The sequence below is a fragment of the Xylocopa sonorina genome, unplaced genomic scaffold (assembly GCF_050948175.1).
Source record: "Xylocopa sonorina isolate GNS202 unplaced genomic scaffold, iyXylSono1_principal scaffold0014, whole genome shotgun sequence".
NCBI classification, from domain to species: domain Eukaryota; kingdom Metazoa; phylum Arthropoda; class Insecta; order Hymenoptera; family Apidae; genus Xylocopa; species Xylocopa sonorina.
In genome coordinates, this window is record NW_027490090.1 from 2,016,163 (window position 1) to 2,030,848 (window position 14,686).

Genomic DNA, 14,686 nt, shown 5'->3' on the forward strand with positions numbered 1-14,686 from the left:
TAGCGAACGCTTACCTCATGGCCTCGTCGTCGCTGTAGTCGATGTCTGGCTGAGCTGGTGCCTCGTTCGAGAAACCACTGTCGTTGCTGCTGTGAAGCGACGTGACAACTTGAGGAGGCGGCACTGGAGGGGCTGGTGGCTGTATCCTGCGACCACCAGCCAGCACAGTGGGCAGAGTGCCCGATGGACGGATCTGAGGGATAATTTAACTGATCTGGATCACTAAAATTCGATTCATTACACTTTGCAATAGCTCAGAACTTAGAAACCCTCTAACTAGTGACACAAATCTGTCAAAAGCATTAGAAGCTGCACAGTGGAATTTTAAAGAGACACACATGTAGAAATATGAACGAGTGAGAAAAAAGAAAGAATGGTTCTTACTGGTTTATTTTGCCGCGCAGTTGGCGTGGCCAAATTGTGTGAACTGTTGCTGTTGGGCACGTTGGTGGGTGTGCCTATGTTGCTGTTATTGTTGTTGCTGCTGTTGGAGTTGTTGTTTCCCACCCTGTGGAATCCGCTGGGAACTTCATCAATACCGCTGGGTGTCACTGGCGGTCGAGAGGGTGGCGGTTTGCAGGGTGGCACTGCTTGTGGCTCCGTCGCGCGACCATTGTTTGTCCCGTGGCTGGGCGATCTTCGCGCGATAACCGTGCAATTTGATTTCAGTGATAACGTTGACGACATCGATCGAGAGGGACGGATTTCGCGTGCGATAATCCGCCTTTTTTTGGTCAAAGTCGTCGCATTTTTGTTGAAAATCAGGGATCAAAGGGGTGGTTCGAGGGTTCGAAGGGGTGGAAAAGTTCCAGAGGTGGTGTATCGTAAATCGACCAGCGGAATAATGGGATTTCGAGGGTAGTGGATGGAACAATAACACCAAGACGAGTACGTTTAATGGGACTAGCTGCATCGATATCGGCCAGTGCACGTTATCGTTCCAGATTAGCGTAATTGCGTTCGACCCGTACAATTGTTAGCCAACGAACGCCGTAACTAGATCTGTTCTGATAGCGCGAAAACCGGAGATTTTCCTGCCTCTGTTAACTTACCCCAAACTATCGTCGATAATAATTTCCGTGTACGCCAGCGGGAACCAGCCGGAGCTTTGGGTGCGCAGGTTCTCACCGAATTGCCAGCCTTTCTGACGATCCCCTGAGAACATAGTTTTGTGGATTGCAAATAACAGTAGTGGACAGTAATAAGTCAAGTATAATTTGAGCTCAAGCTTTTATCTTTTATGCTTTGGAAGCATAAAAATGTTGGAGGCATTCAAGTTTTGAAAACGCCCAAGCTTTGAGAACACTTAAGCTTTGGAAGCACTCAAGTCTTGGAAGCACCCATGTCTTGAATGCACCTAAGTCTTGGAAGCACCAAAGATTTAGCAGCACCCAAGTTTTAAAAGCATTCAAATTCTGGAAGAACTCAAGTTCTAGAAGCACTCAGGCTTCGGTAGCACCCAAGTTCTGGAAGCACTCAAGTTTTAGCAGCACTCAAGTTTTAAAGAAAGCACCCAAGTTTTAAAGAAAGCACCCAACTTTAAAGAAAGCACCCAAGTTTTAAGAGCACCCAAGCTTAGAAAAGCACCCAACACTCACCCATCAACGCGATGAGATCTCCCTCCAGGAAGCTGAGCTGATTTTCTCCGGAGCTCAAATAGGCGAAGAGAGCCCTCGCGAGGGGTGCGTCTCCCCATCCACCAGAGCTCACCCCCGTTCCACTTCCACCGCCACCTCCGCTACCGCTGTTGCGCGATGCCGGAGGCGCCATGGACCGCGGCCTTGGCGGAGTTTCCGGTACCTCTGCGAAAATACGAGGAGGGCAACGATTAACCCGGCTCTGCTACGCTGTAACTCGCACGTGCCGCGAGGGTATTAGGATGTCGGCCCGTTTCTACCGGAAGGATCCCTGTAAATGGGTTTTCGGACCTGTCCACTCGTGCTCGTGGCTCTGCTGCACCTTGGCGAATAATTTCGACGAGCTGCGAGCACGAATTACGAACAATTCTGCGAAAATAGCGTCCCATTGCTTTTCCACCATCCTCGAGGATTCGTAAAATATATAAAGCTGGCGAAATACATATTTTTTGAGTGGCACTGTTTCTTTCAGCCACTCCAGGCTGCCTCGTTAAACATTAGGAACAGTAACCACTGCATTTAACAGCAGAATATGAGCTGGCAATTAATTAATCACGCCGGATACGCGGACTCAGCCGTGTAACTCGTGTTTCACGAGCTCGTTGCTACTTTTCCTTTTGCTCGCCTTATATATACCCCGTTCTGGCACGCGGAATGGCTCTCCGCCAGAAGCTATCACATTCGAAACAAAGTGCTTGTTTGAACGTTCGTTTTTCTTTTTTCTGCTTACTCCACCACGTATTACATTTTGCTTCCGCATTATGTATGGCGGGGAAATTTATGCGAGGGGCTCTAGAAGTTTTCTTTTAAGTATTAACGACTCTATGGAGCTATTTTCCTCGAAATAATAACATCAATTTAAAAAAACTTGAACACTATACTAAAAGAAAATTAATTGTTTAGCAAATTGTATCAATTTCGACGAAAAATAGAGGCTGCAATTGATGGAACAGTGGAAACTCGTGTCAATGACACTACCAGACAATAAATTGGACCTACCTGGGCCCAGCGACAGCGTCGACGCGTGCAGATTAGCCTCAGACCTGGCTCTGGACAGAGCAGACGATAGATGCGAGCTTGGACCCTGATAAGCGCTGCTCTGGACGTTCCCAGAAGGTGGTCCAGGCCGAAGCTCCAAGCAAGAGCTGTCCATACTCCTAGTCTTCCTCAACTGCGAGCTCATGGTCAGCTCAGACCCGCCATTGTCCTCGTCCTCAGGCCAGAACGAAACTTGCTAAGCACACAACCAAACTAAACGCGTCAAGTATCCTCTAAAGCAGTTTTAGAAGACACCAAACAGGTGCCACTCACTCTGAGCCTAGATGCGAACATATCCTCGACAGATTGAGGCAAGTATTCCCTGGTGGCAGCCACCTCGCGCCATTTGTCAACTGACGGATGCAACGCAGCCAGTGCCACTTCGTGAAAACTTGCGTAATGCTTCGCCAATGAGCACTGTCGCTCGAGAACGAACCCGTACCTCCTTCGTTCCTGAGTCATAGCCTGGAACAAGCTGTCCTTGAAGCTCTGACCAACCTCAGAGAGCAGTCTACACAGTTGGGGTACGTACGTTCTTCAAGCTCTGCTCGCAGAACGCGTCCAACTTGGATTTCTCTTCTTCGAGGATCTGCATGTTCTTCAGTTCCTTGTCCATGGCCAGGCCACTCTTGCTGGCGCCTCTGGACTTCTTCCTCTGCTTCTTCATCGTCGCTGCTGCCTTGCTATACGTCTCTGACCTGGTCTTGTGCTGCTGCAGGAACTTCTTCTGCTCGCTCTGGGGAAGAATCGTTTAAGTTAGTTGCAGGGGACGCTCGATTACCGCGAGAGGGCGCAAAGCTCACCTGGACGACCTTGGTGTCTTTCTCCAGGTTCGTCTCGAGGGGCACCAGCAGGTCGACGTAGAACGCTTTCAGCTGAAAGCAAGCGAACGGCTGGGCTAGTCGGGTTCAAGACACTGGAAAATTTTAATGCACGTCGAACGCCAAGAGTGAATTCGAAACGAGCTTAGGTAATGAGGGACTTTAAACGTCTCCAGCCGCGTTCCAGACGTCCCTCGCGAGTTCGCGTCCCGTTGTCCGACCCGTTTCTCAACCAGAAACGCTTGCCAACCACTTCGACACGGTCTCGTAAAAGTTTCACCTACAAATGTTGTCCTTTCTGCTTCTCGAGGCCTGCCAGACCCTTTTGCACGCGATTTACCAGCCGTGGCTTCTTCGTCCTCGAACCAGATCCACCATTAACGCCACGTTTCAGAGGGAATTAATAACCCTGGCCAGAATTGCCATCGCGTCGAACTTTTTCAGGGACACTGGGAATATCGACGCCCCAAGCAACAATCGGGATTGCGCGTGCACGGTGGACAAGGCAATCTGTCGGGTGCACGTCGAAATAAAAATCAGAAAATCCATCCTCGTCGATGCGAAATCCGCGGGGTTGGTCGAAAAAAATTTTTTTCTCGCTCCCTCTGAGACTTAATGGACGTTGATTAGCGTCACGAATGGGATGGAGCTATCGATTGTCACCACAAAGTGGGTCTTCCATAAATTACAAATTCTAGAAGCTCCAAAGTGATTAAAAATGAAGTTGGATGAGCAAGAATGGTCGAATTAGAGAGAAATTAGGGTTTTTAAAGCGATAAGGGGTGGAAAAAGGAGGGTTGGTGGACGTCGACGCACGAACAGCTCCAAAGAAATATTATTTCCCCGTCGCGACTCTTCTTGAACCGACGCGACTGCACGCACGGTCGATTTTATTTAAACGTTTGACAGGTTTACGTTCGGCTTTCTCGCTGCGCGCAAGTATACGGCGTTATTTATTTGCCAGAGCAGTTCTTTTCCTCTTTTTCCCATACGTATTTCGCGCGAGTCGATCAAAAGTGAACTCGCCCGTGGAGTTCGCGACGAAATTCAGCGACAGTCGAAGCGTATCGAAGTCTCGAGTTACTTGTTTCATTGCTCACAAAACTTAAAAAGAAATTTCTGTCGTAATTTTTGGCAAAATGGAATGCAAATTGTAAAATTCAAAATATGATCGCGCCAGAGCGCTGCAATTTCCCCTGGGCAAAGGAAAATAACGCCTTGGTTAAACGCGCGAGCGTTGAGAGGCCTCTCTCTATCATTTTTCATTCTCCTCTGCTCGCGAGACACGCAAGCTTCGCAAGACAGATGTGAAAATCCGTGGCAAAAAGCGAGCGAAGTCGTGGACCAGCCTCAGGCAAATATCTCCGTCCCACTCCAACGGTGTGTGCAAATTTGAACGGCTGGAAACTCGTGTCAGCGCCCTCTGACGCCCACCCCCACCCACTGCTCGACGTCCATTGAGTCTGGGCTCGCACGAACCCCGCCACTTCCGGCTGCGTCCGTCAATGGAGCGTCTAACATCGCTCGATACAAATCTCGCGTCCCCATTTTAATATTTATCGCTGGTTCCCGCGAAAATTGCAGTCCTTTTGGTCATCAAGTCTTCTTCATCGCTGCAAACGAGACGGCACGTGCTGATAACCGATCACTGGGCTGTGGACTGCAAAGTAGTACAGTTCTGGCTATGGCAGACGGAAAATTGCTACGTATCGTCGACTCTAATTAAATTTCAGAGCATTCGTGCGTCCCTGTGAGCGTTTAATGTAGAATACAACTGCTGCAATAGAGGAAAGAACAAGCATGGGTCTGGACTCGCAGCCAAATGCTCGAAATTAAGAATTTATCGACGTCCGCGATTGAATTCTCATGGAAATCTCATGGTTCCGGTTTACTCGATGCCCTGCTCTCGAGCATTGGCGTTTCCGTCAACACTTTCGATTAGATTGCCACATCTCAGAACGCCTGGCAATAAAAAGGGAAAATAGGGCTGCTGGTCGATTGGCTCGCATCCAACGGGTGGAGACGGCTTCGCGAAACAGGGGTACAAAAAGGCAGCCCTATCATACGTTTCCTTGGCAGTGAAACTAGCTGGGGGGGGGGGGGGGGCACGCTAATATATCGACGCTGCGTTTCCGCTGATTCACATCTTCGAGCACTCCCTTCGTCCAGGAAACGATTAACTGGGGCTCATGAAAATTCATTCGCCTCATCGGATGAATCACGATCTCCTGCTTTTCGAGAGGCCAAAGAATGCGCGCTTTTTTCAGCGTCTGACGAGGGTTCGAACGGTGCTGCAAAGGGTTGCGTTGAATAACCATCGATGGACACCATAGAGAACCGAGCGAGTCGCGAGCTTCCACCCATGGACCATTGGGTTCTTCGGTAATCCGCGCGAGAGGGTCCGTCTGCCCCTCCAGCGGGACGCGACGCGCTTCAAAAGGCTCAAAAGGTAATGCGAGCTGCTCGAATTTGAGCCAGACAACTCCAAGGATTCATCTTTGCTCCCTCCATTTTTTCACCCTCCCACGGAACCCTTCCCCTCACCCCTTTCGCCAATCCACTTAAAGAATGTAAAGCTGTTCAGCGGATGAATGTTTTCTTTACAACGATACGGCTTCTCGAATTGGAAACAGGCTAAAGGGTTTCTCGTTCGATGGACGACCACTACGACTAATTTTTCTCGCAATTTTTCGAATTCTTTTTGAGAAATTTTCCTTCGTTTCAAGCAAAACCATAAATAACCCCTATTAGAGTTAGCAAAAGTTTGAGACGCCATATCTCGACAGATACAAAGGGTAGGATAATGCAATTGGGCACGTTAGAAAGTACGGACCTTCCTCTTGAAAATGACGTTCGAATCATCTTGATGCCCCTTCCGGTTTCGAAGATTTCTTCGAAGAACTTTCCTTCGTTTCAAGCAAAACCTTAAATAACCCCTATTAGAGTTAGCAAAAGTTTGAGACGCCGTATCTCGAAAGATACAAAGGGCAGGATAATGCAATTGGGCACGTTAGAAAGTACGGACTTTCCCCTTGAAAATGACGTTCGAATCATCTTGATGCCCCTTCCGGTTTCGGAGATTTCATCGAAACACTTTCCTTCGTTTCATGCAAAACCTTAAATAACCCCTATTAAAGTTAACAAAAGTTTGAGACGCCGTATCTCGAAAGATACAAAGGGCAGGATAATGCAATTGGGCACGTTAGAAAGTACGGACCTTCCTCTTGAAAATGACGTTCGAATCATCTTGATGCCCCTTCCGGTTTCGGAGATTTCATCGAAAAACTTTCCTTCGATTCATGCGAAACCTTAAATAACCCCTATTAGAGTTAGCAAAAGTTTGAGACGCCGTATCTCGAAAGATACAAAGGACACGATAATGCAATTGTGCACGTTGGAAAGAGCGGACTTTCCCCTTGAAAATGACGTTCGAAACATCTTGATGCCCCTTCCGGTTACGGAGATTTCTTCGAAAAACTTTCTTTCGTTTCATGCAAAACCTTAAATAACCCCTATTAGAGTTAGCAAAAGTTTGAGACGCCGTATCTCGAAAGATACAAAGGGCACGATAATGCAATTGGGCACGTTAGAAAGAGCGGACTTTCCCCTTGAAAATGACGTTCGAATCATCTTGATGCCCCTTCCGGTTTCGGAGATTTCATCGAAACACTTTCCTTCGTTTCATGCAAAACCTTAAATAACCCCTATTAAAGTTAGCAAAAGTTTGAGACGCCGTATCTCGAAAGATACAAAGGGCAGGATAATGCAATTGGGCACGTTAGAAAGTACGGACTTTCCCCTTGAAAATGACGTCCGAATCATCTTGATGCCCCTTCCGGTTTCGGAGATTTCATCGAAAAACTTTCCTTCGATTCATGCGAAACCTTAAATAACCCCTATTAGAGTTAGCAAAAGTTTGAGACGCCGTATCTCGAAAGATACAAAGGGCAGGATAATGCAATTGGGCATGTTAGAAAGTACGGACCTTCCTCTTGAAAATGACGTTCGAATCATCTTGATGCCCCTTCCGGTTTCGGAGATTTCTTCGAAGAACTTTCCTTCGTTTCAAGCAAAACCTTAAATAACCCCTATTAGAGTTAGCAAAAGTTTGAGACGCCGTATCTCGAAAGATACAAAGGGCACGATAATGCAATTGGGCACGTTAGAAAGAGCGGACTTTCCCCTTGAAAATGACGTTCGGATCATCTTGATGCCCCTTCCGGTTTCGGAGATTTCTTCGAAGAACTTTCCTTCGTTTCAAGCAAAACCTTAAATAACCCCTATTAGAGTTAGCAAAAGTTTGAGACGCCGTATCTCGAAAGATACAAAGGGCACGATAATGCAATTGGGCACGTTAGAAAGAGCGGACTTTCCCCTTGAAAATGACGTTCGAATCATCTTGATGCCCCTTCCGGTTACGGAGATTTCTTCGAAAAACTTTCCTTCGTTTCATGCAAAACCTTAAATAACCCCTATTAGAGTTAGCAAAAGTTTGAGACGCCGTATCTCGAAAGATACAAAGGGCACGATAATGCAATTGGGCACGTTAGAAAGAGCGGACTTTCCCCTTGAAAATGACGTTCGAATCATCTTGATGCCCCTTCCGGTTTCGGAGATTTCATCGAAACACTTTCCTTCGTTTCATGCAAAACCTTAAATAACCCCTATTAAAGTTAGCAAAAGTTTGAGACGCCGTATCTCGAAAGATACAAAGGGCAGGATAATGCAATTGGGCACGTTAGAAAGTACGGACCTTCCTCTTGAAAATGACGTTCGAATCATCTTGATGCCCCTTCCGGTTTCGGAGATTTCTACGAAGAACTTTCCTTCGTTTCAAGCAAAACCTTAAATAACCCCTATTAGAGTTAGCAAAAATTTGAGACGCCGTATCTCGAAAGATACAAAGGGTAGGATAATGCAATTGGGCGCGTTAGAAGGCACGGACTTTCCTTTTGAAAATGACGTACGAATCATGTCGATACCACTTCCATTTCCGGAGATATTGTCGTCTAAAGAGAAGGGTAATTTTTAATCGGTTAGGTCTGTCCTTGTCGAAAGTACTCGAATCTCTCGCTCGCACCTTGACACACTGACCCACAGGATAAACTGTCACGTGGTCTACACGTTCCTGGACGAATGTGGGTCAAGTTATTCGCACCCACCGCCGCCATCTTGAAAGCCATTGAAACTTTGATCGCTTGTATCTCAACAACGGATTGAGATATCGAGATGAAACAGAAACTGGCGTCATTTCCGCTATATCCTCTATCCATTTGATCGTTTTGGTCATCAAATTTTTTCTTCTTTTCAGAGCTATTTTGAGAAGTATTCACCAGTTTTCGAGTTAGATTGACCATAGAAAAACGTTCCATTGGACATAATTCGACGGGAAATCGACTGTTTCAAGAAAAATCTGCTCCATTAATACCAAGGATATCTTATCTGTCCATAGCCAGGATGATCGAATGCCAATATGACTCTCCACTTCCTCTGGTATCGCAGTCGTTTTTCATTCGCGAAGAAAAACGCGATAATGTCTGCGACGCGTTCCAGGTATTACCCAGCGAAATTAAATTAGTCTCCTCGACCAAGAGTGAGGAATCGGCGTCGTTTATCTTGTTAGGCAGCTACCTCTGCGCCATCGTTGATATCGATGACGAGAAAAATCGCGCAGGCGTCGAATCGACGTATCAAACAAAAGTAAAACCGTTCCTCCTTCGCCAGGAGCGGAACGAAATTTAATTAAATCATCATAATGCTCGAAAGCAACAAAGGAGCTCGTTCGCGAGTATCGAAACGGTGAGTTTAAAACGTCCGCCATTGTTCGAGGATTTTTTACATTCTCCTCTTCCGCTGAATTAAACTGGAACAATTCGAAGCCTGTCTAGCTGAAAAATTCGATGGAAAAAGGGCAGATGAAATTTCGATCCCGTTGCTCGAGTGGGCTTTTCGATAAAATTCTACCAGCTTTTAACAAATAGTGATCGAAACGAGACCACAGGCCACGACAGACGAAAGGTCGAGAACTTTATGGTCCTCGCAGGAAGAGTCTCCCGCTAACTCTCGACGACCGCAACACTGATCTCGTTACTCTAAACGCCCCCTCGTCGTTCATCTTTAAACCCATAAAACTGATTCAACGGCTGGACGAAATTGTTCCTCCTCTCTCTGTATATTTCCGCGCGATTAGGCTTGGCAGCTCTCTCGAGCGGGTTTCTCGTCCTCGCGAGCGCCGCCAGACGAGACGAGACGTAATCTCTGTCAACGAGGGTTAGGGTGACGCGCGTTCGCCTGAGACAACGACCTTCCGTGCGTGAATGGCTTCGGATATGCGTTTCCTATAACGCAGCGTGGTGAATTCAGATAAAGGAGAGACATATGGACGAGACGCGAGACGGAAATATTAAAAGAGAACGCGAGAGCAACATTTGCAGTCCTTAAGACTAGAAAAGCGGTCAATTGGGTTTCTTAACACCCATGGCAGCACCCAATTCTGTGCCTTTTAAAGCCTGTGCGATACACAAACGAAGAAGAATGCTTCGACGAACTATTTCCACGCCTCTGCGAACTATTTCCATGCAGTAACAAAGTTTCTGCGTGCCATCGAGGCTCCAGCAAACTATTCCCTCGTGTCCTTTCAAGCGACGCGACAATTTTGAAAAAACCAAGCCATGAATCGAGTGACGATATCAGAACTGTAAAACGCGGAAGAGACACAGAGCTGTGGTTCGACGATCGCTTTCTGGACAGAAGTTATCGAGAACGGTCACGTAGCAAACAATTAGCTCAACTCGAGGAACGCAGAGCAGGTTTCTGCTCTGAACACTGCGGCTTCCGCGTCTGACCATCGTTCCTCGAGCTCAACGGATCGCAATTCCGCGAAATCTCGCGATAACGGCCACTGGTTATTGCAGGGTGCGTTGTTCGAAGATCTTCGTGCCACGAAACGATTTCAGCGAAGACGAGAATCGCTCATAATGGCCTGAGAATCATTCGCTGCGCTACAGCACTGAGACTGCATTTATGGCAGGGGTTGTTAGACTGTATAGGGGTGCGATATTTTTGGTGTATTGTCAGTGAAATAACAATTGAGCTTTGCATCGTGCCTCTAAGATCTTTGTTGACCATTCAAATAGAGATTTGCCAACATTTTTGCCATCCCCAATCATTGCTAATGTCCTGTAAGCGTCGAGCAAACGATGCATACGCTTTGCAATTAATCCTGGCATCTCGCAAGATGTCGTCTGAGAGGTTCCATCGAGCTGCATCGTTGTCTGCAACGCGAAATCGTAATAACACGTCGTTACACGAATTTTCACCCTCAAAAGGGACGCGCAGGTGTGCGATCTCACCCCAATGGCAGTCTGGAGGATCAAAGAGATCTCCATGCGTTTTCGAACGGACGGATAGGGACGAAGAAGAAGGGGAATGTTCGAGGAAGCAGCGAGATGGGATTGTGAGAAGGAAGAAGCCACGTTAAATGACCAAAACTCTCTTTTAACTTTCCAATTAATATTCCAGCATGCCTGGAACTTCTCCACCGTGCGTTTTCCGTTCCCAGCATAAATCTTCCTCTGGTTTTAATTGCATCAACCGTGCGATTCGCGAGGGTCACGTTACTCGCTCAGAACGGCGTCTAAGCTCGTTACGAATGTGCACGAGAGTGTTCTCAGTGACATCAGCACTGATTTTGGGTTACGAGAGTTCGAAAGATAACCAAAGCTCCAGCATACCTTCGACAAAATGTATCATCCAATGTACTCACGATATTCATTTCCTGCTCCTGGATCTGCTTGTACACCTCGACGATCCTCATCAGCGCGAATCCTGCAACAGAAAGCGAGGTTCGATCGTAATCGAGCGATGCAGCGAGCAGGACAGCACGTACCACCCTTCGATCGCGGTTAAAACTTTCGCCTTGAATTATTCAGACGCGGCTGGCTGGTGTCGTCGATACGTTAATCCTGCGAGAAAGAAGAGGGTGGCCTGGCGAGAAACCGCGAGAGGGCGTCTCGCGTTCCAGCGGTTGCCTCAGCACTCGAGTCCTCGCGCGACAAAAGAGGGGGTGAGGAGGAAAAAAGAGGGGATGGAGTCGCGATCGCGACGCTTTGCGAGAGTTCCAACGTCGATGCTCGAATGCAGAAACTTTCTCTCGGCCCAGCAAGTTTCCTGGCCCGTTCCTTCTTTCGAAAACCGACTCCCCGCTGTAATAACGTCCTGTGCTGCATATGCATGCGTCGAGGGAGAATGTGATCACGAGTTTCGCCACCGCGAATATATTTCGAACAGCTTTCGAGAGAGAGAAAAAAAAGAAAGGGTAGCTTGGCGCAAAGTATTCTTCTGTCTGTCTCCGCGAAAGGCACAGGACAAGCCTCGAATGTTCCTCAGTTTGATTAACTAATTAAAGTTTTAATTAAGTTCAATGAACGTCGATCAGGCACAACTTTAGATTGGATTATTAAGGCATTTGCAATAAAATTGGAGAAGTTTTTCGAGCCTGATGGCTTATTGTAATCGTTGGATATTACTTTCGACGAGGCATAATGAGATGAGATCCCTGTCGCGTTAATTCTTCTCGCGTCAAGTTTAATGCACTGCAGATAGGATCCCAGCTCGCATAAATACGAGAGCGTGACTCAACTAAATCCACAGGACGGGCAATATTTCCAGCTGCTTCGTTGAGCCTGCGCTGGTCCAGTTTTGCCATTGTGCGCGCAACGTTAAGTGTACAGAATTGATGACTGACGCTATCGAACTGCCTCGTAATCCTTTATGACGTGACGCGTATCCTTTCGCAGGAAATTGGCTCGTCGTGCGAGCAGATTTTTATTATTTACCAGCGTCCTCGACTAATAACTCGCAACCCTTTAGCAGTGGTCGCAAAAGGTTGACGAACTTAAGAGCAAGTCACGAAAGTGTGGCTTCCAAAGGGCCATTCGATGGCCAGACGTGAAACACAGCACTGCACGTGACTTGGAGTCTTGTGCAAAAGAAACAGAAGCTTGCGAGAAGAATTTAAGACGCTGTAAAGGATGGAGGCCTATAAAATGGAGGAGCAAGGCTGAATATTTGATGTCCCAGGAGCGTCCGTGTCGATCTTCGCGTTGGCCAGCCGAAACTCGACTCGAGGGTCCCTGAAGAAAGTTTAGCGGACTCTGTGCTCGTCATTCTGGAAGACTCTGGCACGATAACGACGAAACCGCGAGGAATCTCGTCGCAAACAAATTCCACTCCTCCCGTGGGGTATTCTCGAGGAATTGGAACGAAATTCTGCTTATCCAGTGCGTCTCGATATCGCTCGCCCCTTGTCCGACTATCGCGCCATCTCTTCCGCTTACCAATTCGATATCCGTTCGTCGGAAAGAATTCGAAATTGGATCCCCTCGTTCCTCGATGCGAGCAGCTGAAGAGGCGCATTCTCTGAGCAATGCCACCTCGCGTTCCAGTTGACTTACAATGCTCGACTGCGCGCGGTACAGCAACTATTTAAGAGGATTAGTAATTAATCTCGAAAGGAGTCCCGCTTGGGTATCCTCTTAGCAGCGTCGAATTTAATTAACGTAATCCCGCGTAAATTAGAGGCAAACTATTGTCTGCCTCGAGAGTATACCGCGAGGTCATCTTTTGCATTCGCTCGAGGGGGGGTAAGAACGCCCAAAGTGGGGGGTTGCGAAGTCAAACTCTTTTTTTCTCCCTCTCCTTTGATGTGGTCCCTGCCACTACTAATTAAGATCGAATTCGTAGGGGAGCCAGGCGAAAACTGAAGACGAAGACAAACAAAATTACGCGGACGTCTGTCGAGGAGGGGGTTGCTCGAGGGGGTGGGTCAGAACAGCGCGTAAACACGAAACGTCTCGTGGAACACTTAATTAACGAATCGAGCACAATGTGTGCGCTGCTGGCGAGCGAGCGATAGTTTTAATTGACTGCCAGTGGGCGACAAATTGCCAGGCGAGGTTTTAGAAATTTTTGAACAACGGGGGAGGAAATTGCGCCGCCTTGCTCGATTGAAAAATCATTTTTAACGAGCCCTTTCAAACCAGGCATAATAGATCCGTGTCGACGAAAGTAATTACAAACTGTGCTGCGCTCTCGGTTGGACGGTTCGTTATTCCGTGTCAGATTTAACGATAAAGTTAGACGAGCTGAAACACACCAGCAAGGTAAGCCGATAAACTTGACGAAGGTGTTATCCTGTCACAGTCGATGCAGCGGGAAAAGCAACGCCTCTGTCAGGAATTTTAAACGCAGCTCTGGGATTACGCTTAATCGAATTGTTCGTTAATCGACGCAGTCAGCGCCCATCACTCGCGTCGATTAATCATCGTGGTGGGGATCGAAACGAGGCGGGCTCGTTCATTAGTTCCCCCACTAATCGAAATCGAATCTCTTTATTACTTCCACTATCATTGCTACTCTAAACATTGATCGAGGGATTTACATTTTGCAGTGCTGCCTCGAAATAGTTGCAACTATCAACCAAGTAGTAACGCCAGTCCATCTGGCAGTTATTGGGTTCTGCTTAAATCACAGTAACGTCCACCTGCACCCCTCGATTAGACAGAGAGAGGTGAAAAAGTAGTGCACAATGGCACGACGGAACCCCATCGACTCTCATCGAAAGGCAGAAGCAACAGACGAGTCGTCCCCCTGCAAACTAGCCCAGCGCGCAGGAAGAAGGGCAAAGCAAACAGTTTTTCAACCGACTCGTCCGTCTCGAACTAATTAACGTGGGACACGAGCACAGAGTCGCACGTGGCTGAATGAAAGCCGCGCAGCGAAAACTGGGGGGAACGAGTGTAGCAGCGCGAACAGACAGACCAGCGTCGATCGTCTGGGGAGGCCACCCCTTTGCCACGAGTGGATGGTATAATCTTGGTAATGGAATTGCGTCTATAATTTGTCGCGCTCCTTCGACGTCTGCCTTGGTTAATGTCGCCACGGGTACCTTGATGCCGTCAGCAAGCGTTCTGCCACATTTAGCCAGACATTTTTTGCGTTGCAGTTGCTCTGAGGCTGACACGAACGGGTCGCACGTCTTTCTAATCAGCCACGTAGCCACTGAGGGGTTTCAGAAGACTGTGCAGGTCCAAGTTGGCCTCGATGCGGCAGCATTTCATTACGTTGAACCGCACTTCCTTCGACTGCAACGTAGAGGAAGGGTGGCAGGCGAGAAGATTCTTAGCGAGT

At 47.7% G+C, this 14,686-nt stretch overlaps 2 protein-coding genes across 2 annotated transcripts in view; one reads left to right on the forward strand and one right to left on the reverse strand.

The window, feature by feature from the left end:
- Positions 1–14,686, forward strand: part of LOC143431687 (facilitated trehalose transporter Tret1-like) — a 349,669-nt gene that overhangs the window by 176,889 nt on the left and 158,094 nt on the right. The gene's annotated exons all lie outside the window — the stretch shown is intronic.
- The window catches only part of LOC143431676 (uncharacterized), a 62,230-nt gene that overhangs the window by 3,187 nt on the left and 44,357 nt on the right, over positions 1–14,686 (reverse strand). The window contains exons 4-12 of the mRNA XM_076908600.1: positions 11,262–11,323; positions 3,479–3,550; positions 3,208–3,411; positions 2,949–3,140; positions 2,637–2,871; positions 1,599–1,802; positions 1,053–1,155; positions 385–637; positions 15–193 (exon numbers count right to left, since the gene is read on the reverse strand). Coding sequence (XP_076764715.1) covers positions 15–193; positions 385–637; positions 1,053–1,155; positions 1,599–1,802; positions 2,637–2,871; positions 2,949–3,140; positions 3,208–3,411; positions 3,479–3,550; positions 11,262–11,323 — 1,504 coding nt within the window. The remainder of the gene's footprint in view (positions 1–14; positions 194–384; positions 638–1,052; positions 1,156–1,598; positions 1,803–2,636; positions 2,872–2,948; positions 3,141–3,207; positions 3,412–3,478; positions 3,551–11,261; positions 11,324–14,686) is intronic.